This window comes from Benincasa hispida, chromosome 2 (assembly GCF_027475165.1).
Source record: "Benincasa hispida cultivar pf3 chromosome 2, pf3_genome.v1.1, whole genome shotgun sequence".
Lineage (NCBI taxonomy): Eukaryota > Viridiplantae > Streptophyta > Magnoliopsida > Cucurbitales > Cucurbitaceae > Benincasa > Benincasa hispida.
Window position 1 is genome coordinate 39,873,666 of NC_143479.1, and position 27,742 is coordinate 39,901,407.

At 32.7% G+C, this 27,742-nt stretch overlaps 1 protein-coding gene and 1 long non-coding RNA gene across 6 annotated transcripts; both read left to right on the forward strand.

The window, feature by feature from the left end:
- The first annotated feature begins 4,262 nt into the window (after nucleotides 1–4,262).
- LOC120071361 (uncharacterized) lies at nucleotides 4,263–7,116 on the forward strand. Its single transcript, XR_016527919.1, has 5 exons — nucleotides 4,263–4,293; nucleotides 4,379–4,499; nucleotides 4,971–5,040; nucleotides 5,578–5,761; nucleotides 6,779–7,116. It is a non-coding gene; the product is annotated as an uncharacterized LOC120071361 (long non-coding RNA).
- A 16,951-nt stretch (nucleotides 7,117–24,067) lies between these two features.
- Nucleotides 24,068–25,934, forward strand: NPQ7 (antigen receptor-like protein (DUF565)). Of its 5 annotated transcripts, none has more exons than XM_039022674.2 (3): nucleotides 24,068–24,344; nucleotides 24,596–24,840; nucleotides 25,276–25,934. In XM_039022674.2, the coding sequence occupies exons 2-3, from the start codon at nucleotides 24,650–24,652 to the stop codon at nucleotides 25,721–25,723; spliced, it is 639 nt and encodes a 212-aa protein (XP_038878602.1). In that variant the 5' UTR covers nucleotides 24,068–24,344; nucleotides 24,596–24,649; the 3' UTR covers nucleotides 25,724–25,934. The 5 variants fall into 5 exon arrangements, with proteins under 5 accessions (XP_038878602.1, XP_038878605.1, XP_038878603.1 ...); XM_039022677.2 differs by having other exon boundaries at nucleotides 24,102–24,341; XM_039022675.2 differs by having other exon boundaries at nucleotides 24,136–24,344; nucleotides 24,601–24,840.
- Nucleotides 25,935–27,742: the final 1,808 nt, after the last annotated feature.

A 27,742-nucleotide genomic window follows, 5' to 3' on the forward strand; every position in this document is an offset into this window, starting at 1 on the left:
GCTATGTTGTCAAGTTGTTGCTATTGTTTTGGATTGATATGGGGAATATATTTACCAATCCATTGAGAAATTTGCTGATTCAACAAGTGAAAATTGTTAGGTTAAAAATAACTTAAAATAACAGCAAAAAAAAACATGAAGAAACAACACATAAAGGGTTAACTGTCAAAAATCTACATTGTTTTCAATTTTACTGCCTTTTTTTTATATATAGTTGTTTTTTTTTTTTTTTTTTATAGTTTGTAGCTAGATTAACTACACTTTTTGGCTTGAAACTCCCCATATTCAACGTCTTCGGATAGTTTTAGTTTGAGTTGAGCTTCACATTTATGGATGAACGAGTCAACTTGTAGCCATATTCAATGTTTTAATTTCAAAAGAATGATTTAGTTTCAAGCTCAAATGTGATTTTTTATTTGTATTTTGTATTAGGTTTGTGAATCATGTTACCATTTTCTTTTTCCTTATGTTTTTAAGATTTTGTAGGTTGTGGTGCTTAACTTTAGTATTTTTAAATTATTTCAATCTATATGTTGTGGTTTTTGGTATATTATTTCAATAGATGTAGATGCTAAAAGCAACAAGTTTGAGGTGAGCTACATTATTCTTAAAGGAACTCTTATCAAAGAGAACCCATGAGCGGAAGCAAGATCGTTCCAAATTCATTGTGACAGAATTACAAGCATTCACAGACATACAAACTAGTTATGCATTTCAGAACAAATTACGGCATGCTTTCATAAAAAAAAATACAATGGGATGAGAGACATACCTTTTGAAGAACTCTTATTCAAACTTTCTCTTGCTCTAATGGAGACAAAAGTATTCGGTTATCGGGGGAAAATCAATATACTTCTAATGTCGAATCTCAAACTCTAGCTTGTTCACACAAAGACTCCGTTTTTTCCTCTTTTCGAATGGTAAATATTTTGGACCAGCATCTCTCGCTATCACTTAGAACGCCAACCCAATCATCTAGTGGATCGTCTGGTCAATCACGAACAACCTTTTCCACGAACAAGTAAACCTTTTGGACACCACCACTCAGTGACCTTGGTATTCTCGGAGTGAGAATCTAGGAGGTATGGGTTCTGTTGGATTTGGTAGAGGTTTGGAGGAAACAACTATCGCACTCAACGACCAAGCAAGTGGGAGAGTATAAAGTCTATCGCATAGACTTTGTGCTTGATCGTTTAGTAAAGATACACGATCGCTTAAGAAAAACAGCTTGATCATTTTAAGAATAATGCTCAGGCACGCAATCTTTTAGTAAAAGATTACATGATTGTTTAGACAAATGCACATGTACACAATCGTTTAGACAAACACTTGAAGCTGTTGTGTAGTCTCTCGTGACCTAAACGATAGGCAGTGTACTCAAATGATGCGATACTACAATTCTCTTCCAAAATGAAAACATTTTTCATTTTATCCTTCAGTTATGAAAACTAAATACAACCTCCCACTTTCACGCATGGTTAAGGAGAAACCACCAACAATTATCTCATAATTATTTTAGTTATAAATAAATATAATAACTAACTTATCATATTATATTTATAACCTATAGTTTTAATATCACATCATATGCAACATTTAAACCATATTCATTTTCTCCTTTACTTGATATAAATCATATTTATATCATTTTTCTCCAATTAATGTATTTCATACATCATGTCAACTATATCACATATAATTGAAGTTGTTTAATCATATCATATATAATTAAACTCCCTCTTGTCAATTTGAGCACTTCAAACTGACCCAAAAACTGATTCTCAATTTGAATCCATTGAGCTACCAAGGGGACCTTATGGACTTGTAGCTTGAAGCTCCAACGGTACGTGAATAGCTAACTAAACTCTTTAGCCACGAGATCCACCATCCGTTAACTGTCGGGCACTCCACTAAAAACTGACAGTTGTACTCTTCTCACTATAGATATATTTCTGTGTCCATCGGATATAACCAGTCAACAGTAAGATAACCCTTCATAGATGCTCGTAAGTACAGTTGGACCAATTTACCATTTTGCCCCTGTAGTTACATCTAACTCCTTAAGTACCACTGATCCCTCTAATGAACAATACATCATAATCCTACTATGAGTGAACACCTCTCGGGCCATGAGAAGGTGTGTGGCGTCACATCGTTCAAGCCCTGGAATCAGCCCTTAAGGGAGAAATCTATCTACTTACCCTGCTTCGGGGAATGAGTGAATTCCATCTTGTGTAACTGAGTTTCCAGCTCCCCAATCAGACGAATCCCCAAAGTGGTAGGTTTGAGTCGGCAATCTGGCCACTGCACCCATGCAAATCAAAGGATCGCCCTCAAAGGCAAGAGTTCCCAACTCACTTAGGATTAAGGTCATGTTACCTATGGTCATCCTAGTGAAGTGAAGTCTTTGTCATGAACGGCGTTATATAATGAGACTATACACTTCGTGGTTCGATCTTATACAAACTCCTTTGTATAGGATACCTCCGCTCGCATGTCTCCATATGAATGATCAGGATCAGACCATCTGTAGTACGTCACAACACTTGTAACTATCTACAAAGCGGACTGCATCCGTAGCGTCATCAGGATAAGGTTTCCCTCTTATATTCATATACTACAGACCATGTTGGTTATCATTTAAGGCATGATCCATTTGTATGCACTACAAGAATTTTGGACTTTAATGTCGGTTGGAAAAAGTGAAATCGGATGTATAATGTCGATTTTGTTTTTTTTAAAAAAAGCAGATCTTTAATGTCGGTTTTAAACCGACATTGTAGGGGTACCTTTAATTTCGGTTTTAAACCGACATTAAAGACCCGCTTATTTAACTCACCCTCTATTTTCCCCCCATTTTTTTCGTTTTCCTCTTCACTCTCCCCCTATTTTCTTTGTCCTCTCATTCTCACACTTCCCTTTTCAAACCCTCTTCTTTCTCACTTCTCTCTTACAAACCTTTGCCATTCGTCCGTCGATTGTGGGTGAAGAGGTTATCGTGGTGCAGATCTGACCTCTGTGCAGGTCTATTCGTCGTGCAACCCGCGCCGCCGCACCCAGTCGCCCACGTCCCATCAATCGCCCAGATCTGCTGCGTGCCACCAGGTCCGTTCTTGGCCCAGATCTACTCGGCGTCTCATCAATCGCCCGGATTTACTGTGCGTCGCCGTACCCAGTCACCCACGTCTCATCCGTCGTTCGTGTGTCTCTGCCGTGCGCACCACCAGGTCCGTTCTTGGCTAGTTACCACCAACCCATGTCTGTCGTGGATCTCCATCCGTGTCATGCTACCATCATTCATGGGTGGATCTCGTCTGTTGCATAAAAAAAAAAAGAAAGAAAAACGGGTGCAAGCCGACGATGAAGATATACATTCATCTTTTGGATGCATTGCTGAGTGAAAACAGGTTTCGAATGATTAGTAAATCGATAAATGTCAAGTTTGTTTCGTGGTTTATTAAAGGCTCTGTTCTGGTCCCTTATTCCAAACCTTGAACTCACTCTCTAGTGACAGTTTGCAGATTTATGCTACCATTTGGAGTGGATCCATAGCCATTGTTGCATCAACATTGGATTCCTTACTTGATCTCATGGCTGGCAGAATACTTTGGTTTACTCACTTGTATATGAAGCGAGGAAATATTTATAAATACCCGATTGGAAAGCTGAGGGTACAACCAGTAGGCATTATTGTATTTGCTGTTGTCATGGCTACACTAGGTATCTCTTGTTTTGTAAACCAGTTTGAAAGTGCATTGATTTTCTCATTCAGTCATTTGAATCATGATCGAGGAGTAGGAAATTCTAGTAATTCTATTGCCTATCTACCTCATATTCCTGCTAGAAATGAAGGCCCCTTTCTCAATTATAACAAGTGAAAAGATTGACATCCACTATTGGTGGTTATTACATCAATGTCTTGTAACTAGCAAAGACCATGTCTGCAATTTTCTATTCATATTTGTATTCTAGGATCTTTAATTATTGGATCAACTTGGTTACGTCAAAATTTCATATCACTTTTATTGGTAGCAAAGCATGATTATATATGATTTTGGTTCCTTTAACAATGCGGAGTAGCTAAACCATTTGGATTTCTTGTTTAGGCTTTCAGGTATTGCTTCAACCAGTAGAACAACTAATTCAAGATAAACCATTTGAAAGTCTATCGTCAGAACAATTCATCTAGTTGTGTGCAATTATGACCTTTGCCACAGTAGTAAAACTCGCCCTCTGGTTATACTGCAAAAACTCAAGAAATGATCTTTTGGATTCATTACTGAGTGAAAACAGGTTTCAAATAATTAATCCGTTGTATACTAATATGAAGAAAGATGGTTTAGTTCCTAATGTCTTTACATATAATATACTTTTGAAGGCGCTGTGCAAGAATGATCGTGTTGATGCTGCACACAAGCTGTTTGTCAAAATGTCAAGTAAAGGTTGCCCACCTGACGTGGTTAGCTATACGACTATGGTGTCTTCACTGTGTAAAGTAGGTAAGATTGATGATGCTAGAGAGCTAGAGGGAAGATTTAATGCAAATGTCTAGATAGAATCCTTCAACATAATGCAAATGTTTAGAACTATATGAAACGCTATCGTGCCTAGTGGAGATGACATTTAGTTTAATTAGGGCATTTAGTCTTTAATTAATAGTTGGATCTCGTCTACTAATTTATTGTTGGATGTTTAGATTTTGTTATTGCTCCATAGAACTACATGTTGGATTTGTGATATGTTTTCATTTGTTAGGTATTTTATTCATTGTTAACTTTTCTTCAAGTATTTATAGAAAGAGTCTAACTCTAAGGAAGAGTTCTCCTTTCTTATGCTAACTACTTGTGTTTGTTGGTTTTTGAAATCACTTATTTCTATAGATTTTGTGGTTTATTGAGATATTTGTTTAGATCGACGGAATTCAGAACTTTGCTGAGTTTTTGTTTTTTGGCTTTTCTTTTCATTGATAGGAACTGAGTCCATGAATCTAGAGGTAAAAGATCGAATGCCCATGTGACAACTTTTGATATTTGAAGTGAAGTGAGTAATCAGATTTGAGTTTTTGTAAAACATTGTTGTTTATGTTTGAATGTCTGAAGAAACCTACAAGGAGAGTTTTTGTAAATCATTGTTATACTTTTTGTGACAAATTTTGAGATTTGAAGTACATTGTGAGATAAATTTGCTTATTGATGTATGTGTTCTTGAATATTCATTTTTTGGGAATTCTAATAGTTTTATTTAGAACAAGTGGTTGTGGAATATTATTGGGAGTGTGTTTCTTTGATCAGGTTCAAGGTAAATTTTTGTTTTTGTTGTGGTAGAATTGTTATGTTGCCGAAAATTTTCCATCGTCTTCGTAGCTCATATCTAGGTAACCAAGCTTCTCTTCTTCAAGATCTTAAAAAAGAAGATTCTCTCATCTATTGATATCAACTCTTGAGATCTATCTGTTTTTCTTGGAAGAATATGTTTAAATTGGCTATTTCCTATTTTTTTTCCTTCTTGTGTATGAGCTAAGAAAGAAAGATTACTAAAATAATGTCATCTTTTGTTGTTTCTTCTTCAATATTTAAGATACCTTTGGAAGAGACATGGAAGGCATTGTCGTCGTTCGCATGTCTCCGCCACACGCGCTGCCAGGTTCGTTCTACCCTATACTTTTAATGATGTTGTTTGTGTATTTTTTAGGTGTTTGGAAGGGGTGGGGAGGAGATGGATTTATTGCAACAGCAAGGGATTCACGTAAAAATTATTCCTGGTAATTGCATTTTTGAATGCTTGCAGTTTTAAGAACAGTTAGTAAGTTTCTCCAAATGACTTTAATGATATGAAAATTCATGTTTGAGAAGTTATAGTGTGTTTATTTCTCTTTGGACCATATTGGATTAGAATGTAACACCCGTTTATGACTCATGGACGAGAATTGAAACTTCTTACTATATTCCGCTATTGCAAGAATGTATAGATAGGAATTTAGCTGCAGAAGCGGAAATTATCCATGGACATATCATAAAAACTGGGACTCATGAAGACTTATTTGTAATGACTTTTCTTGTTAATGTTTATGCGAAATGTGGAGTCATGGAAATTGCTTGCAAAGTGTTTGATAATTTACCTAGAAGAAATGCCATTGCATGGACAACTCTAGTGACTGGTTATGTTCAGAATTCACAGCCTTTGGTTGCTTTCCGAGTGTTCATAGAAATGTTGGAAACTGAAGCTTATCCTACAAACTATACGCTCGGAATCGTGTTGAATGCTTGTTGTTCCTTGCAATCTATCGAATTTAGGAAGCAGGTTCATGCATATATCATCAAATATCATATAGATTTCGACACTAGTATTGGCAACTCTCTTCCGAACTTCTATTCTAAGTCTGGGAGCTTGGAATTTGCAATAAGAGCCTTCTACTCTAAGTCTTTTTCCTTATATATATGTTTAAAAATGTGTCTTTTCCGCATGTGTCTTTTCCGCATTTGTCTTAGATCTTTAGAAGACGACGTGTCACTGTTGTTGTGTTGTATCTATGTTTCATATTTGTATCCCTACTTCTTAGCTTATGAAGGATTATGCATGTTGGAGTGAGAATGTTGTGGGGATACCAGTTACAGTTAAGTTCTACGTTTTGCTATATATCTATTTTAATAATACTTCTTTGCCCAATGTTAGCTTTCTTTTAGTTTTCAGGGAAAAAAAAAAAGAATCTACGTTTTGCTATATATCTATTTTAATAATCTGCATTTTGTTTCATTTTGAACATTGAATTTTGTTTTAGATGATTATGGCGCATCTGAGAATATGCTGAGGCAATTCGATATGAACCTAGCCTTGGAATGAACAGAATGGCTCGGTGGGAGAGTGCCTGTAATCTTGGTCTGAACCCTCCAAAAGACATTGAGATACTCTTAAAGGCTGGAAAAGTGCAGTTGGAGTGCTTGTGGGATTCTCGAGTTTAAACTACTCTGCTTGCTGTGTTATTTTTGTTTAATGTATGAAGTGCATGCTTGTACTTTTGGACAAAATGTTTAGCCCCTGGCTGAAACGATAATCACTATTCATGTGATGTGAATGGGCTAGAAATAGAATGTTTGCTGATGACAGCTTCCTTGGTTATTTACTTCTCAGTTATGTTCAAAACCTCTTATGAGTAGTTGTATAGTTAAATTTGGCTGATATTTTCCTTTCCTAGTTTTGTTATACTTGAACTTGACATGATGTATGAATCTGTGATTAAGACGTCTTTCGATTCCTAAAAGTTGAAGAATATTTGTATAAGTAGTAGCATTTCAAAATTTTGTCAATGTGATATTGGTGGGTTCCTTATTCTTGGCTGTCTTAGATTTAGAACAGAGTAGTCAAAGATTGATTTAGGCATTATGAGATTGTTAATAAGTTGGGAGATTGCTGAAGAAGACAAAGTTGAAGAGCTAAGTTGAAACTGATTGAAAATGGGATCTCATTTTTGCAATAAGAATAGTTTTTGTAAAAGTGGAAAAGGCTAAGATTGTAGAGAACAGAAGGGAGGGGTAAGATTGGTAAGATTTTTTTAGTCTATTGCTTGGAAGTCGCAGAATTTAATATAAAGAAAAAAAAAAGTAAAGTAAAATGAGATGTCTTCAAATATCTCCTCTGCCCTTCTACATATTTACATTTAATGTAAAACAGACAGATTCGGGCTTCAATGTCGGTTAATAATTTAAAAAAAAACAGAGGCTTTAATGTCGGATGGAAATTTCACTAAAGGTCTTTAATGTCGGTTGAAAATTTCACTAAAGGTCTTTAATATCGATTGCAACCGACATTGAAGGCTATGTTATTGAAGCCCTTTAATTTCGATTTAAAACTGACATTAAAGCCCGAATTTCTTCTAGTGATGTCTCCACATAAATGCTTAAGTTACAACGAAAACCAGGGATCTTAGTTTATTGGTTTGTGGTAAATGCAAATAAAATATCTCATGTTCATAGACAACAGTGAAGAAAATATCTCATATTATTACATCACAAGAGTTTGTTCAATACAGGTATTTACAAACTACAGGACCCTATGAGAGTTTAGGGCATCAACCCCATCAATTCTTGGGGAGGCGGGAGAATAGTGAGCAAGATTTGGCTATGACTACTTCATCTAGCATTGATATTATAATTTTGGAATTGTTCAATATGGGGGCGGGGTTGATTGTATGGAAATTTGTTCATACGGGGTTAATAGTTAGTTATACTTTGAAAATTGTTCATATGGGTTCATAGTCATCTAACTTAGAAATTATTTATGAAGTATAGCTACTAGTCCCATGCATGCATGTTTAATATTATTTATGAAGTATAGTTACTATTAGTTACTTATTAAATTATTATTTGGTTGTTTTGTAGATCCATCTCTTATATCTACGGGCCAAAATACTCGAGAAGTTAGAGCTCGAAACCTTTGTAGTAGATTAATGGCTTCCGAATAAGATCAATTAGTTATTGCCTCTTATAATCATGGGTAGGTTTTTAAACTACTTATATATATTGTAACATTATAAATTGTGTAAATATGACCAATTTTATTTTTCATAAAATGTATAAATAGTGTAAAATGTATATCTGACTTTTTATGTTTTATGGATTGATAAGATGAGCTCATACTCGCAACTTGAATTGGTTGAAGTACGTGTGGAATGCTTGAATATTTAGGTCACTATATCTGATGGAATTCCTATAAATTTTGTGTCTGTGACTACATGGAAATGCTCAAAACTTTTTTGTGTAAATATTTTGTTCATAGCCATTATATGTTATATACTTCAAAGAAATGTGTAGTGGGGAATATAAATTTTTTCTTGCAATTTTTTGAATATATAGCACATATGGATTGGTCTTGTAATTTTGAAATTATCATATATATGGGTGGATTGATAGATTATATACTATTGTAGATTTTGAAATTGTTCATATACATGAATGGTAATAGAAGAATGAAACGTTAGATTTATTGGGCTGATATATAGACCTGAAATATATGGAACTGTTTATTTTAGTTGATGAAATTGTCTTGTTGGAACACATGTAATGCAGAAAATGAGAAATGGAAATTAAATTTGAATATTTAATTTGAAACAAAAAAAAAAAGCATAGATTACATTGAAAATGTGTCAAGAATTAAATAACTTGTCCATTATTTCGTGTCAAGATAAAAATATATTTAACAAATAAAAAATGTCAAGAATAATCACATATGATAAGTATTAAATGTCAAGAATTAATCAACTTGACATGTCATCAGTCTCAAATGTATTATCTTTCTTGACACGAAAATTGTATCAAGAAATATTTGTCTTGACGTTTTTCCATAATCAAATTATCACATTATACTAAGTCAAATACTCGATGCTTTTATAAGCGTCAAATATATCCTTTACTTGACATTGGAAAAATGTCACATAATCCAATTTTTGTAGTAGTATATATTAAATAATTAATTAACTACGAGGCTTTATGACACAAATCTGAGTAGACAATACTCAAATTCATCGTCATCATAGGGTTGGCCCGTCACGACCCTAAAAAGTAAATGTCCAAGGCCAAGGCCTAAGACAACGTTTGGGCTTGGTCGGAGCATTCCCATCTTCAATAACTAAGCGTATGGCCCAACCTGTTGGGCTTGGCTCATTGGAGCAATATTTTTTAAACATAATACAAAGTTATGGGATATTTTCTTTAATTTAGCCTTAATTTAAATACTATATTATTTTTATAATTTTTTTTAGAAATATTCATATACATTGACATTTACAGAAAAATTATTCACATTTTTTTAAATTTGATGCCACATTTTTTTACTTCAACAAAATGAAGAGTGAGAGATTTAAATATTTAGCCTCTCAAATCAAGGGATATATTTTATGTTTGAAGTGCATGAAATAAAATCGAAAGTTATACATATATGCATATGTACATACATATATATATATACATATAATACACATAAGACCTGTTTGGGGCCCAATATCTTATGTGGAGAGATGATATAGCTCCTATATCATTGTTTGGTCCACTAATATACCATCTCCCATTTTCACTTCCTTCAACATGTGCACAATAACCCTCATTTAACAACTGCTTCTCCACCCCCCACTTCCTATGTCTCCTCCATTCTCATACCCGATTGTCACTCTCGTCACTCTCTCCTCTCTTCCTATGACCCACTTACATTTTTATTTCTTTATTCTTTTTGGAGTTAATTTCATTATACTTCAAGTGTAATTTTTTTTCCATTATATCAATTTTATTAAGAAACCAGGGTACTTCAATCTAATTCCATGCACCCATTTTTTACCTTCAATACATACATCGTTTTTTCCTCCAATGTTATGTGATTGAATATATTAATAATTTATTATCTATAAATTATGTCATTCAAGTTTTCATTTTTATTTGCTTAGTATATCAATTATTTATCTATATAATGTCCATTAAAAAATCACAATATTTTGGATTAAATCTTTGTACACGATTTCTCAAAAAAAAAAAAATCTTCATATACAACATTAATATTCAAAATCTACTATTCAAAAACTCACTATAAAACCTTAATAGAAAACTATCCATGAATATATATGAGAAAAGTCTCAACAAAATCCCTAAAATCAAACATAAGCAAAACCTTTTTTTTAATGTCTCACTAAAATATTTAACTAATCATTCATAACCCTTTAGTTCTCGATAGTTTTTAAAAATTAAATTTATAAATACTACTTTCACTCGTTTATTTTTATTTTTTATTTGTCTTACTTTTGAATACTGTTCAAAATTTAAGTCATGATTGAAAATTGTATATATATATTTAGTATTAAAAAGTGGAAAAAAGTTTTAGATTAAAAGTTGGTACGTCCATCCCTGCCTTAGAATTAAATTTCGTATTTTTAAATGTTGGTATTTCGTTGACTATTTACGATTAATCTTAAATTTTGACTGGATTTTTTAAAACAACAATAATAAAGAATTATTTAAAAGATAATAATTGAATACAAAAAACTGAATTGGTACAATAATTGTATTATAAGATTTTTTTAAAAAAAATAGTGTTCATACAAGCAAATTATTTGAGAGTACACAAAACTATAACTCTGCACACTCAAATACAGATATAAGAACTCAAGACAATACAACTATGTACTCCAAACATTCTATAACATTTCAACGCTCTAAACAGCCCCATACATACATACCCGATACTTTTCGACTATATGTATGATTCACGATTCCAACACATCCGTTGTAGACTGTCGGAAGATTTCCTATCTCCAAAATTTTGTCTAGAGAGTGAGGGGACTTATATATGTTCTACCATGTGGCCGTTTGTACTTAAAATATATATATATATATATATATATATATAAGAAATTCCTTCGTGTATGTCAATGTTGATTTAAGAAATACCAAAAGGGGGAAGGAAGCAAGATTCTAAATTATATTGAGAGAAATGTTGTAAAATATGATAAAAGGACTAATCTCATGACAGTTAATCAGTCTATTTCAAATTGAATACTGTCATTCTAAACTCAAGAAAACTTGAGAACGCCGATTTTTATCTGTACATACAAAATGATTGAACTATTATGGAATTCAAATCAAGATGAAATGGTAATTTGTTGCATCCGCCACCTCTGTCTTCCTCGTTTTCTCAAGTGTTTTTGTGGCTTCATTCCCTGTCGGCGTCGTTCCACTGTCCATTTTGCTGCCATTGTAAGTATGAGTTCTATAAAATCACCTTCAACCGCCCGATGATACAAGCTATTATGTAGCAAGAACTTTTGAATCTAAGAAATTAACAGCTCTCTCTACAATTTAGGTCAATCTCGAGAAAATGCTAGAATTAGATTACCTCTATCGAAGATCTAGAAGCAAGATTGGAAAATCTTGTTCTAGATTGAGTCACTTCACAATCAACTTTATCAAGAATCATAATCTGATTACAAATAGATGGAGAGAAGGTTTTACATAGCCTTGTAGAGATTCTAAACCTATTTAATGTAAAGTAGAGAAAGTTAAAATAAAACATCAAAAGAGTTCTCCATCTCTCAACTACCATCTTTAATGTAACATCATTAAGTCTCCATCTTTGACTAGTCATAGAAATAAAATTAAAGCTGGAATTACAAAAAAAAAAAAAAATGTTTGTGAAGTTAATACAAAGATTCTTCGAACTCATGGAAACTTAATGTCTACTCCATGTTCCACTTCAACCGAGCAAATATTGACTTTCAAAACTCCAAATGATTCTTCGTCTATTGGATCAGCATTTTCCATATGAAATAGAGGATAAACGGATCAATATCCAATCCCGTGAAGAATAAGTGATTGTTAAATTTTTGCTACCTTAGATCTTGTAATTGGTCCAACCGAAATGTGCGGAATATCTTATTGATTCTTATCACCACCCTATGTGGTTGAGCCTCCCATGCAATGAATGTGTCGTCTTCTTGGGGTGATACCTATAAATTCTCGTTTCGACAACATTGAAGGCAATCTCCGATGAAGATTGATTGGGCTATTTCTTGAACTTTCTGTTGTTCATCATTTCATTCATCACTCTCAAAAAAGTGATGACAATACTCAGATTCACGAGAAAATGATAAAAATGGGCTCTTTTAGTTTTCATTTCTAAAAATGAACCAATTTTTTAAAACTTGTTTTTGGTCTCAAGATGATGTCAGCATGGGTGAAAGTACCTTTATACCTTTACTTGAATTTTTCACCAACATTTCTTCAATGTTTCACCAACTTTTTCAACCAAAAGTTACATTTTTTTTTATCTGCTTCTATCAAAATGAACAAAGATTCTAAAACACAATTATTGTTCATGTTTTGGTTGATAGTAGATACAGTTCTTTGATATTATATTTTTTTAAATGACAACAACTAAAAAGAAAAATGATAAGATTTCTTTTAAAAAATAGTTTTTTGCTTTATTTAATTTAATAAAAAACCTATATTATTATATAAAACCTAGGGTTGCAAAGTCACAATCGCCGAAACCGACGGAACCGCCAAAACCGGCCCAAATCGCCGCCGGTTCATTATTGACTCGACGGACCCGATAGAAAACTGGCCGGCTTCGGTTCAGCGAGGACGCACCGGTAGTAACCCGAGCCGACCGATTATGTTGAAAAATAAAGAAATTATCTTCTGGTTCGTAGTTTTGTGTTAAATAATCGTGACAGTGACACGTGGTGAATCCGGTGGAGATGGCGTGCGTGAGCTTCTTTCATATTTAAAAGATTTTTCTTCTTTCGAGGAAATGGAAGTTTACATCTCAGGGCTGAAGGAAAGGACTTATAGATTTGAGAGGAAATAGGGAAGTGGTTAGGAACACTGCTATTTAATCATTTTCTATATATATGTATATATATAATCCAAAAATCAATAATATATAAAGAAAAACCTATAAATCATTTTCTTTTAGTTTTAAAGGTGTAAAAAGAAAAAGATTGAAATAAAAATAATTAAAATAAAACTAAAATTTGGTGGACCCACCATTTTCACCAAAATTTACCCTATCGTTTTCTTCTCCTTAACCAATTCTTCTTCTTCCACTTCTCCACATTTTTTTCCCTCTTCTTCCGTTTACGTTGCGTGCAGATGGGAACCAGCCGGAGTTTATCGTGGGTCAATCTGATGACAGGGTGCGTTTCTCGCGTTGTAGTTGGTAGCTGTTGGTTGCAATTCCTGTGTCCCAGTTCAATGGAGACGTGCAGAGTTGTTAGAGAACTACTAGAACGTCGTAATGACGTGGTTTATGTGTGTTGGCACCGTCGAACTGGATGATCGTACTGTCCAACTCGCGACCTGCACGTTTGCGCCGAACCGAACGAAACGGCCGGTTTGGCGGTTCGTCCGGCGCGGTCTTTATTAGAAACCGGTCGGCTCGGTTTTCCATCTACCCTTCCTAATTTTAGTGGTTAGATTCGGTTTGCCTCTAAACCGAATCGACCCGCCTACAGCCCTAATAAAAACCAAAGGAAAAAAAGGTTGATAAAAAGTTGCTAAAAATTCATGATTTTTGCCCTAAAATTTGGCCAGAAACCACGAGAATTTGGCCGAAATTTATGATTCTGTCTAACATCTTCAATTTCAAGAAAATTTAAGTTAATTATCTAAAATTATTGAGTTTAAATTTCTTATTCATTTGAAAAATTAGGATTAAATTAAAATTATTAGAAAATTTTTATTGGTTAAATTGAATTTAATTGATTAAATATTCTAACTGATTATCTTAAAAATATTGAATTTTGCTTCCATTTGATTTTGGATTTTATGGCCAATTTAAAAAAAAAATTAAAAGAGATAATTAATTTCATGTAGTTTTGAATTGATTTAAATATTTGGAAGGATTTAATTTATATCAAATTGATAGATATTAGTTTTTGAAGCCTCAATTAAGATAATTTGAAATGTTAATTGATTTATAAATTTAATAGAATCTTTGTAGATTTTGGAGATATAGTGATAAAAGATTTTATTTATCTTTTCAAATTTTGAAAAAATAAAATAAAATAATTGAGATTTTTTTCGAAATTAAATGAGAGTGAAAAGAGGCCAAACATTGGGAGAAAGCAGTTTGGTTTTTCAGCAACAGCATCCACAAAATTGTCGATTTTCGGAGTTTGAACCGTTGGATCGTAATCAACTTTGGTCAGTCTATTCGAGACATATAGAATTTCATTTTGAACGGTTGGATCGTTGTTTGAAACTCTGGTTTATTCGTAATAGCTGCTAAATAAAATCTGTAAAATTAGACATTTCCTTTCTCTCTCACTCTCGCAAACCCTCCTCATGCAAGACCCTCATTACCAGCCGCTAACCCAAACAATTTATGCCGATCGACAGCAACACCCACTGCCTATCTATGGTAGCTATGAGCCGACGCGCCATCAGCTGCCACTGCCCAATCTTTGCCGAAATCTTGAGAAAAACCTTGGATTCAAGATTTGGAAGTTTTGAGGCATTGGCCATCAAGCTAGAGACCATTTTTCGTTTTGCAGAAAATTGGTAATGATCGGTAAGTTCTGGGTAAGAGCGGTTGAGTTTAGAATGTTCTCGGTTGCCCATTAAATTTTGGTTTTCTTTTTGGTTGATGCCGATTATATTTGGAATTTAGATCCAAGATTGGAGTACTTCAGAGTGCGCAACGTGCTATCCAACAGATTCGAGTTCGTTCGGCAAGTAGTTTGATAAGCGTTGTGATCATTGTTGTTGGTTGTCAGCCACCTATTGATTATTGGACTAAAAGAATGGTTTAATTTTAAGTATTTTGAAGATTCTAAGTCGTCATCCATTGAGTTTTAAAATCTGCTAAGAGGAGATTTTGGAGTCGAAATCCTGCGAGTGTCTGTTGATCAAGTTTCGTTTAGGTAAGTTATTTGGTGACCGTTTGATTAAATTTATATGTTTGGGTCTTGGTTCCAAAGACTGAAATTTAGTATTATGTCTGTGTTAGGGGACTCAATTCAGGACTTATTTGGTTGGAGATCATTAGCTTGGATTAATATTTGAATTTGACTTCGAGGTAAGTAATCTTACTACTAGAACTGCCCACGGGCCAGGCATTGGATGTATGCTAGCATGATGGATGAATGTTATAGTAGAATGATAGCATGATGAACTGATACTTTAGTATAACTGATGTATGTTCTTGCTTGAGGATCTGAAAGATGTATTTGTGCACATGGATACTTAATGCTAGCATGAGATGATATTTGATTTCATGAGGTTGTATGTGGTCTGTGGATATTGAAGCATGTATGTATGTTGTAGAGTCATGATGTTGAGACATATATGTATGTCATAGAACCATATTGTGATAATTATGGTGTCGAGTCTATGATAGTGACTTTACTGATTAGTTAGAATGCCCACTAGGTTTATGTTTCCTTTGGGATTCAACAGTTATTGTGTCTCTTTCGGGATTCACCAGTTTGTGTTTCCTTCGGGATTCACCAGTTATTATGTTTCCTTCGGGATTCACCAGTTTATGTTTCTTTCGGGATTCATCAATTTGTGTTTCTTTCGAGATTCACCAATTTGTGTTTTCTTCGGGATTCACTAATTTGTGTTTTCTTCAGGATTCACCAGATATTATGTCTCCCTCGGGATTCACCAGATATTATGTCTTCTTCGGGATTCACCAGTTTGTGTTTCCTTCGGGATTCACCAGTTATTGTATCTCCTTCGGGATTCACCAGTTTGTGTTTCCTTTGGGATTCACCAGTTATTGTATTTCCTTCGGGATTCACTAGATATTGCGTCTCCTTCAGGATTCACCAGTTTATGTTTCCTTCGGGATTCACCAATTATTGTTTCTCCTTCAGGATTCACCAGTTTGTGTTTCCTTTGGGATTCACCAGTTATTGTATTTCCTTCGGGATTCACCAGAGGTAGTGGGTATAGTTAACTACAGTAGGATAGAAATCAATTTTTCATGTATGTATATGTCCCATGAGGACTAGGACAGTTTATATGTTTCACCAGAGTTAGGTATCTAGAGGACATAGATGCCTAACCTGACCCTAGTAGTGGGGTTACTTACTAAGTATTTTATACTCATTCTTTCTCATGTTGTTGTTTCAAGTAAAGGTAGAGATGCATCGGCGACGAACAAGCGGAATTCGTGATCGAGTCACTGGGACTAGTTTTATGCTTCCGCTCATGAGATTTAGATTTCTTTTCATGTTTTTCTTAACTTTCAGTTTTGATGTTTAAACTTACTATTAAGAATCGTTTTCAGACTTATTTATTATCATTTATGATTTATGGGTACCCTACTGTTGTTTTTAATGTTTGAATTTAATGAATGTCTTTTGAATTTACCTTATTTAATTAGCATTTATTTCACCATAACAGAGTGTCGTTTTAAGTTTCATGCATGCATGTATTTAGTAACGGCCTAACTTAAGTCCTAGGGGGTCGGGTCGTTACATTTTCAACCAAAATCTTGGTAGAAATCATGGTTTTCGAAGTGTTTTTTAAACTATGTTTATTTTGTTTAATCTTCCTTTTAATAGTTATTTATAATATTTGTTTATTGAACACAAAGTAAGACATTTGAAAGTTTTTCTTCTAAATTGTTATAAAAATTTCTCTAATTCATATAAAAATTTTTCAAAAAAATATTATCAAACAATTGTATCAATTGAAAACGTAAAAAATTTTCTTTAGATTTTATTATTCAATTTTGATAGAAGTAGATGAAAATTTTTGGTTAAAAAAAGTTGGTGAAATCATGGGAAAGTTTAAAAAGGTTTAACCCAAATTGAGGGCATTTGTGACATTTCACATGTGAAGGGGTTCTAAACACTTTTTTTTTTAATGGCCCATTGATAATTGAAAACTTAAAAACTCATTTTTGTCCATTTCACCTTACCCTAAAAAATAAAGGTCAAGGTCAATGGAATGATTAAGGCTTGAGTCAACCTATTAATAGCCCGTTGAATAGTAATTATTTAATTATTTAAAAATATAAATGTGTATTTTAATTTTCTTAAAGAAATATTATTAAAAATTATTATTTTTATTTTTATTAAATATACATTTATTTAAGTTGTATTTTAATTTTTCTGGATAAAAATGACTTATAATATAAAGTTTGACTTAGTATTTAATTTTATTAAAAAGTTTTGTTAGTTTTTAGCATTTAAATTTATTTTATTATCTAAAACTATGATATATCTAAGTATATTTAAAAATAATAATATTAAAAAATGGTGATATATATCTAATTTAATGAATAAATGGATTGAGTTGGACTGATTAAACGTTCACTTTAAATTATTGAATTCTAAATAAGATTCATATAATTATCCTCTTATAATTTTAATAAACGTTTTATTCATTTTATTTCAATCAAATTCATCACAATTAGATTTATCCAAAGAAATAAAGTCGATAAGGTAATGAAACTCCTAAACTAAAACAAATTCTATAGAAACAATATACAACCAAATGAAGACAACTTACCCAAAAACGTTAATTATGTAAAGAACCCAACTTTTAAAACTGGATATTTCTTAGATCCTAAAGATTACTGTTCAATAGAGGCCATTTGTGCAACATCCTTCAGCCAAACGATGTAAGCTCATGTTTTCCTTCTAATATTTTTTATTTGTTTATAGGATTGAAGTCTATCATAAATGATAGTTCATGGATAGGTTTCTATATGTTTTCTTATTTTACTGTGTCATTCAAGATAGACAGAGAGCACGACCCCTAAGCGTTGAGATTTGGTAAAATATTAGAAGTGTAGTTGTCCAACATTAAAAAAAATTTAAGGACGTGATGGCTCCAAACACTATAAAAGGAGTATATGTCTTTAGTTTCAAGTTGTCCCAACTAGAAACACGTTAAGCTTAGATATGTTAATTCTAGTTAATTCCGTTTTGCATTCTATAATTTGAGAGTGAAAAAAGAGTGTGAGTAGTCAAAAGTTTTGAGAGAGTGACTTTGTAATTAGGGTTAGAGAAATTTCTATATGACTGTAATAATTTCACATCGCGGATTTTTTTCTAGTTTGTGGTTTTTTCTTCGGTATGGAATTTTTCCATGTTAGTTCTTGTGTTTCGAGTATTATTGTTTTCCTTTAATCTCTTTGTTATTTTTCTGTTTATTCCCATGGTAGTAGTTGAATGTTTTTTCCAACAAATAGTATTAGAGTTATAGGTTCGTAGGTTCTTGAATTTCTAGGTATGCTCTCTAGTCACAACATTGTCTAAACTTCCACGTCAGAAAAGAGTTCATGAAATGGGTTGAGATATCATGAATAGTATGGTTGTTCACTATTTGCATATTTACTAGGATTAAAGTAGATATGTCAAGGTTTATGAGTCCAATGAAGTTTGATGTGGAGAAATTTTATGGAAGTATCAATTCCAACTTCTACAATCTGGATTACACAGGGCTTTGAAGAGAAGACCAAGTGGTGGTACTTCTACTTCTAAAGAGCTAAGTGGTGATGATGAACCAAGAGAGTCCAGTGGCAATGGCAGTAAATGTTCTAAGAAGTTCAACATGAGTGATGAAGATTGAGAGGAATTGGTCTGAGAGCTACAAGTGTAATCAAGCTAAATTTGGCTAAGAACGTCCTTGCAAATGTGCATGAAATTTTGACATCCAAGGAGCTTTGGAGAAGCTTGAAGCAATGTATGAGGCAAAGAGCATCTCAAATCGATTGAACCTGAAGGAACAGTTTCACACGTTACAGATGGTGGAAGATACGAAAATCTCATATCATCTAGATATTTTGAATAGCATTGTTTCTAAGTTAGAGGCGATTGGAATGAAGATAGTTGATGAAGATAAGGTATGCAAACTTATCTTGTCACTTCCCCTTCATATGAACACATGACACCAATCTTGATGTACGTGAAGAAACTGTAGATTTTTCAGAGGCTACTAGTAAACTTGATGTACATGGGTTGGGTTGGGTTGGATTGGGACATTTTTTTGGGTCAATCCGAAAATTAAAGTTGATCAAGTTGGCAACCCAAATGACCTAAACATGTTTTCTAACCCAACCCATTTGAGTTGGGTTGGGTTGGGTTGTCGGGTTATTATTTTTTCTTATTTATTTAAAATAATTAAATTTATCTACAACACATATCTGATAACTAATATCTCATAAAACTCCATTCTTAAATACCAAATATCTATGACATCTATTACAAATTTTAAACAAAGACAAACATTCTTAAAAGAAAAACATAAAAAAATAAAAAAAATCATCCATTCTAAAAGAAATATATATATATGTTTTATTAGTATAATTCGAGTTGGGTTGGGTCAACCTAAAAAAAAATCTATTCAACCTTTTAGACCCAAAAAAATTAGAAAAACTTCAACCCAACCCAACCCTTATAGTGTGGGTTGGATAGTTCGGGTTGTTCAGGTTGTTGGGCTTGAGCAAAATATTATAAGTGTAGTTGTCCTACATTAGAAAAGTTTAAGGAAGTAATGGGCTCCAAGCACTACAAAAGGAGCCTATGCTTTTGGTTTCAAGTTGTCCTAATTTAAAACACTTTAAACTTAGGTGTAATAGTTAAATTCTTTTTTGTATTTTCTAGTTTGAGAGTTGAAAAAAGTGTGAGTAGTCAAAAGTTTTGAGAGAGTGATTTCGTAATTGGAGTTAGGGAGAAATTTCAATGTGATTGTTCACGTAGTAGATTTGTTTGGTTTGTGATTTTTTCTTTAGTTTGGAGTTTTCTTCACGTTGTCGTGTTTCTAGTTTTATTGTTTTCCTTTAATTGCTATATTATTTTTCTGTTTATTTCTGCGATAGTAGTGTAAAGTTTCTTCCAACAATAAGGGGCAAGGGGGCACCTACCCCCTCAACTTAGAAAGATTATCATTATTCTTATTATATTTGATCTTAGCCTTCTAGATACATGTATATATATATAAAGCCTCAGTTGGTTTTGTGCACTACACAAAAATTGTGCCCTACCTTATCCTTGTTTTGAATCCCACAATTGGCAAATATAATTTTAATCTTTCTACTTTTGGATTCATTCTATTTAATCCATATATTTTAACAAATTTAAATTTAGTTGGTGCATTTTAGGTAATTTTTTGAATTGGTTTCTCATTACAATTTGAAGATATATTTTTTTTAAGAATTAGATAGATAATAATAATCATTCTTATCTTTATTCAAGAAAAAACACCATGCTTAACATGTTTTCAAAAGATAACAAAGATTCATTATAGAAATTTCATACCTATTTCAAGTTTTATTACATTTTAGCATGTTTGATTTGATAATTTAATTATATTCTCTTTTTAATTTAAATTTATGTATATATAAACTTGTATCTCTTTCTTCTTTTGACAGTATATGATGTAGAAAAATTAAATCTCTAACTTTGAGATTGATAGTACAAGCACCGTATCAGTTGAACTTTGTTTATTTTAACTAAAATTGTAACTTTTTTGTCTCTACATTAAACAAACATTAAATAGACCGACATTTCTAATGGTTTACATATCTTAATAATTGTCATTATATAATTTTTTCAGTACACTAGGGATGGGGGTAAGGTTGACAAAAAATTTCGTGGGTCAAGTCTCTATGGGTATCCACCCCAATTGGGATGGGGAATCTCCAATTTGATAAGGGATATGGGTCAAACTGGGGACACAAAATGGATCTCCAATCGAGTATGGGGTTGGGAGGAGAGGGTATCCCTACCCCATTCCCGACCTTGATCCCTCCCCAAATATTTTTTTATTATTTTTTCAATATATGTATATATTACTTTTATTGTTTTTTTAAATATATATAACATAATTAACTGTAGGAAACCTACTATATCTATTATTTTTTTAAACTTTTTTCTATTAAAATTCATTTTATAATATAAATAACTTCTAACTTTATATTAAATTCATAATAAAAATATTTTTTTTAATTATTAATTTAAATAAATAAAACCATAACAATACTATTTTGTTATCTAAAATTTGTACAATTTTAATATAAATACAAAATTTTAATTACTTCTAAATAAACAAATAATTTAAAATGAAAATATAAACGGAAATTTTTTCCCATGGAAATCCATCCCCGAGCAAGGACTCCTTGACCTCAACTCTCCAAAACGGGGAATTGGGTGGGGACAGGGATTACAAATCTTCACAGGGACAGAGATGGGGGTGCATCCCTAACCCTACCCCGCCCCATTGCCAACTCTTGGTAGGAGATTCAAACCACAAACATCTCGATTGGTACATTTGTATACCAGTTAAGTTATGCCTGCTTTGGCGATATTATATGATTTGAATATCATATCGATGCATCTGATAGCATAGGAAATGTTATATCTTGCTCAGCTTAACTCGAGATTGTTATGTTGTTTAATGTGTTAATTATATGATTTTGTAGGCATCGAGCACCAATGAAGTAAAACCAAATGTTGGGGCGTACATAGAGTTAAAACGGACCAAAACGAGACCTTAAAACATCAATAAAGCAAATGGAGGCAACATTACAAGAATGCCCTTGAGGGAAGGTGTCGTAGCACCCTAAGGGTGAGTTTGGTGTGTAGGTTTGGAATCTTAAGCCTATTGGTTAGGTTGTGAGATTTAGGTAGTTTAAGAAAATTGTGTTTGGAGTGTAAATTTTAGAAGTTTGGGTTTAAGAAGTCCGTGTTTTTGGAGTGCAGGCTTAGGAAGCCTAGGAATAAAATGTAGATTTATAAATCTTGAGTTTGTGAAATTTTTTTTATATTAATCCGTGGTTAGATTTGGATTAGTTTAAATTTATCATCTTAATTATTTTAATATAGTTAAGTTTAAAATAAACTAAAAAATTAGAAGAATATTTGTTTTTTTTTTTTAAAAAAAACAATTGAAATAGAGATGTGATTAAATTTATTATTTTATTTTAATTAATAATTTGGTATTTTAATTTTACTAGTTTTTGAGATAAGACTTCATAAACTTTTGTTACTTTAACTAATTTGAAAATGATAGATTTTTTTACCGTAACATGCTAATTTCAAATTGATTTTAGCCTTAAATTCAATTATTGAAAAATTATATATATATTTTATCAAATTACATTTGAGGAATAAAAAAAATCATAATTGAGTTTTAATTTTTATCTGGCGTTGAGTTGTTACCAACATTTTAATCCTTTATATTTAAAAAAAAAAAATTAAATCTTCAAGCTAGTTAAATTGACCAACGGAGAAAAATGAAAATGTTAAATTAAATTAGAGCTTTCTATATATATATATATAGCCTAAATAAATATACATAATTATACAATTGCAGTCTAATTACGTAAAAATGTCTTAATTTACTTTTTTTAGCTCCCAACATGCAAGAAAGTTTCTTGTGTTAAGAACTTTCCAAACAATTTATTTTCAAAACCTATATAGGTAAGGAAAATATCTTCGAAAATCTGAAAATTGTTGCCCTCATAAATGAAAGCAAGAATCGGAAACTTTGAAAGAGAAAACAAGGTATATTTGAAATATATAGTACTATATATTAGAATTTTCTATAAATAAATCAGTGTATATTTGATAAGTGCATGAACAATACAATTCGTATAATATATTGTCTTATATATCAAACAATATATGTATATTTAGATTTTTCGGTATATTTGTAAACATGCTAAAAATAAATAATAGCATATGCAATGTATATTTACATTTTCCACTATATTACTAATATATTCGACATATACTTGAGATCTCAGTAGATAGGTGATTGATTTTCAACTAGGAAAAATAGAAAATAAATGAAATCTCCTCAAATGAAGGAAACGTGAATTTTAAACAAAGAAGGGAAGAGAGAGAATTAAAAAAGATAATCTAATAATTATAGTAATAAAAAAATATCAAAAGAAAAAATAACTAAAAGGAAGAGAAATTGTATTATAAAAGATATTATTTAATTAAACTAAGAGCCTCTTTGGAATGACTTAGAAAAAAATGTTGGTGTCGTGGAATTGTTGGAAGTTGGTTGACGGCGATCATAGTTAGCCAACGGCTGTCATCAGAGGTGGTATCCGAGAGTTGGTCGATGAACTTCCTTGATCAAATTAGAACAAAAAAAGGATAACCCATGAGTTTAAGAGTGTTTACTATTCAAACACATAGTAAAATGGTGCAGGAAGGTTTCCTAGATCCTTACCCCAAATAAAGATTGGGCTTAGGGTGCCAACCCATCCAATCCGAGCGTTTGAAAGAAACACCCCCTAAGATGTTGTGCACGATGCCATGGATAGAGGTGGCACAATCAGTAGAGTGCTGCAACACCTACATTTATATATATAGAGAAAGAAATAAAACTCTAAACGGGCGTTTGAGACAAGAAATAGACTATTATAGTCATAGGTTATCACAGTTGGGTTATAATATTTTTGTATTGGGGTCTAGATTATTTTATTTTGGATTATAATAATATGTTTAAGGTGTAAACTATTTTAATTTAGGAAGAAAATAGCAACAGATTTTCAAGCTTCGCCTTTGCACGAAAAGGTTACAATATTGATATACCTTTTACTACTTCAATTTCACAGATAAAATGTATTTTCCTTTTCCTTTTTATTTATTTATTTATTTTGACAGAGTCCTTTTTTACTTTCACTGCACTTCATTGCAACGAAACTGATTTTGAATAATTTTCTCTAATGGGCAACGATTTCTGAGGATGAGGGTTACCCACATCCCCCTTCGTTTGACGCCTTTCACCTCTAGGGTTTCATCTCCGCTCCATCAATCCCGGCGGGTTCTAAGGTTTCCGGCCACCGTTAACCACTGCACCATACCCCTCCGGCAAGAACGAATTGCAGTAGTATGCTTTAATTTACTGCTAAATTACTTGATTGAATGTTCCTATGACGTAGGCCAGCTAGACTGCAATTCTTTGACATTTCTCCTTTACATCTTGCATTTTGGTTACTCAAATTCATACAAGTGGGATGCAAATGGTGTTCAAATGTTAATAAATCCCACTCATTGATTTGAATTCTGAGCATCAAATGTTTATATTTGTGGGAAGATTTGTAGATTGAACAATTTTTTTATGTTGATTTTAATTTGCAGTACAGAATCTGTCTCTTTTGATTGGAAGATTGTGTAATAAATGGCAATGTCAGTATGCAAATGAGCATATGCCAGATGGAAGCAGTGATTTTGCAGTCCAGATTATTGACAATAGCGAATTATAGCTCCAAAGGATCATGTCTTACTAATATGCCTTGCCTACTCCATTACTGGGGCCGTGAGGCTTTCTTTAATGGACACAATTCGAGCCCTTTCCTGAAGTCTGCACTTTTTCCTCGAAAAAGGTAGACGTGAAATTTATAAACTTGTATCACGTGTTCTTAAGAGCCGTGGGCTATTCTTCTTGCGTATATTTCCATTTTAACTGTTGAATCCTTGGGTAATTAGACGGATGCTTATATTATATTGAGCATTAGAGAGGAATAGTAGATTTCCTTTTAAGAGATTGGGAGATCTTGGGAGGAGGTTTGAGAGGTTGCTGGTTTAAAGCATCTCTATGGGCGTATGCACTCTTTGTTTGTAATCACCAGCTTGGTCTCATTCGTTTAGATTGGAATCCGTTCTTGTAGTTATTGTTGGGACTTTGATTCCTTTTGTAAAATTGTTATTTTATATGATCTTGTACTTTCATTCTTTTCAACGAAAATTCGGTTTTGTCTGGAAAAAATTATGTATTAATGCTGTTATGAACATTCCATTTGGAATGTTACTTGTTACAGTTTCCAGACGAGTAGACATCTCAAAAAATTAGCCTTTGCATTAGATACAGGTGGGGTATCTAGTAACGGTGGGGGAGACAAAGTCGATGATGGTGATGACTCCAATCTGGGTCGTACTAGATTAGGCAGGCTAGTTAGCTCAGGTGCCAGACAGTTGCTGGAAAAGCTTAACTCAGCAAGAAAGAACTTCCCTACAAAGATATTTTTGCTTCTTTTGGGTTTCTACACAGCAAATGCACTTGCTACAATTCTTGGGCAGACGGGTGACTGGGATGTTTTGGTTGCTGGTGTAGTGGTTGCTGCCATCGAATGGATTGGTATACTCATGTACAGGAAGCCTCCACCTCTATTAACTAGGAGGTTGAAATCATTTATTGCGATGGTAAACTACTGGAAAGCTGGCGTGTGCTTAGGCCTCTTTGTTGATGCGTTCAAATTGGGGAGTTGAAAGATGTTGCTTCCTCAATTGAAATAGAAAAAAAGAGGTAATTCTTTTTACCTTAAGAGGAAAATAACTTCTGTACAAGGCAGGGATTTTTATTCCATTTATGTTACTTTTGTAACTGTGTAATCTTGTAGTTATCTGTTTTAGGTTGTTTCTGTACAATAATCCTCTGCAATTTCCATCTTTTTAATAAGAAATTTTAGTAATTAATCCATGTACCGTTTGGCATTTAGAGAGGGAAAACAGAAAACAATTAGATGGGTTATGTGGCTGCCTCCTTTCGTACATTTTCATCTACAACTAAGTGGGTTAGAAGAATACATTTCAGATTTGAGATGAGTTGTTGATGCATGAACAGAACCCATCACATCCTATTTTCTGTTTAAGAAATGCTGTTGATTTTTTTTTTTTTTTTTTTTTTTGGCAAATTGCAAAAACCATCCCTAAAGTATGGGGTAGTTACAATTATATCTTCAAACTTTCAGTTGCAAAAAGTGAACCCTCAAACTTATACATCTTTAAAATTGGACTCTCAAACTTACACAATTGTAACAATTGTATAAGTTTGAGGGTTCAAGTTTTATTATCTGGGAGTCCAATTTCAACCACTATTATAAGTTTAAGGGTTTAATTTTAACACTTAAGAAGTTTGAGGGTGTAATTATAAATACCACTATACTTTAGGGGTGGTTTTGCAATTTGCCCTTTTTTGTTTTATTATTATTTTATTTTCGGTGGGCCGGTGGGGAAGAGAGAGAGAGATTCCTAATTTAGCAGTTATTATTGAATGTTACACAACTGCTTATACAGGGAAAAGTAAACAAAGAAAGAAAGTAAAACAGGAAGAAGAAAAGTGATCTTAGCTAAGATGACCTGAGAATTCTCAAAATTTTCCTCTAAAATAGTCTCTAACTTTGGAGAAATTGAGGGCTTTTGATGGGCAATCAAACGGGCTGGTGCTGCTTCAATCCAAGTCTTCCTGTAAACTTTCATATTCCACTATTTGAATAGAAACCTTTTATTCTTAACACAGAGAGAGCAAATAGATTCGGGTGATGTGAATGGTAATAGAACTATTGATCGAAATGCATGCATTGGTTATTGAGAGAATAATGGTTTTATATGCATTATTAGAAAGGAAGGTTTAAGGTTAAAAATAGAACTTGGTTGTCTTGGGGGAGAATATTGGTGGTAGACATCAAAGCCAGGTGAGAATCTTTGCAGAGTTTCAAGGACTGAAAAGTAATTTCATTGGGTGTAACCATTAATTCTGTTTCATGTTTGGTGCATGAGAAAAACTGCTAAACTGTTAACCACCACCATCATATTTAGCCTTTGTCATATGTTGTCATGATGCGGGACCATCTCCTTAATGTATTTGATTCAATTTCTTCCTCATAATGTCTGATTTCTTCCTTTAATTATTATTATTAATTTTTTTTTTTGGTTTTTTGTTTGATTTACTTTATAAGAAAATGAGAAACTCCAGAATGAATACTTAATGTCCAGTGTGATATCATTTTGCTTATGTTTTCTGTTTTGTTAAATTAAACCTGTGAAGACAACTTATGTGTTCATTTTGTGGCTTACCTTTTATAAACATTTTCAAAATCAATGTTAAAATAAAAAGAAAAAAAGAAAAAATTGTTTTTAACATCTTGTTTTGGAATTCAAATATGCTTATAAGAAAGGTGAAAATTGTATAGTGAAAATTCCGCCCTACGTTAAATAGAAAATTAGAGATGAAATGTTATCGAATAAAGCTTAAACAGATGGGATGCTGAAAAATCATATTCCTTTAACACTATTTGCACAATATTTTACGAAATTGGAATCAGTTACCTATTCTTAAATCTTACTTGCATTGTGAACGTGAATAGGACATTATAATCACCAAAATGCTGTAAATTTCTCAAGTTAATTTACAAATAAGTTTAAATTTTAATAGTAGATTTTAATTACATCCTTACCTTTTAATATTGTGGTACATTGATTGAATGAACAAATGATTATGTAATACGC

Coding starts and splice junctions, on each gene's coding strand:
- NPQ7 (XM_039022674.2), top strand. CDS start 24,650: ATGCAAATGAGCATATGCCAGATGGAAGCAGTGATTTTGCAGTCCAGA. Junction 24,841..25,275: donor GCACTTTTTCCTCGAAAAAG/GTAGACGTGAAA, acceptor TACTTGTTACAG/TTTCCAGACGAGTAGACATC.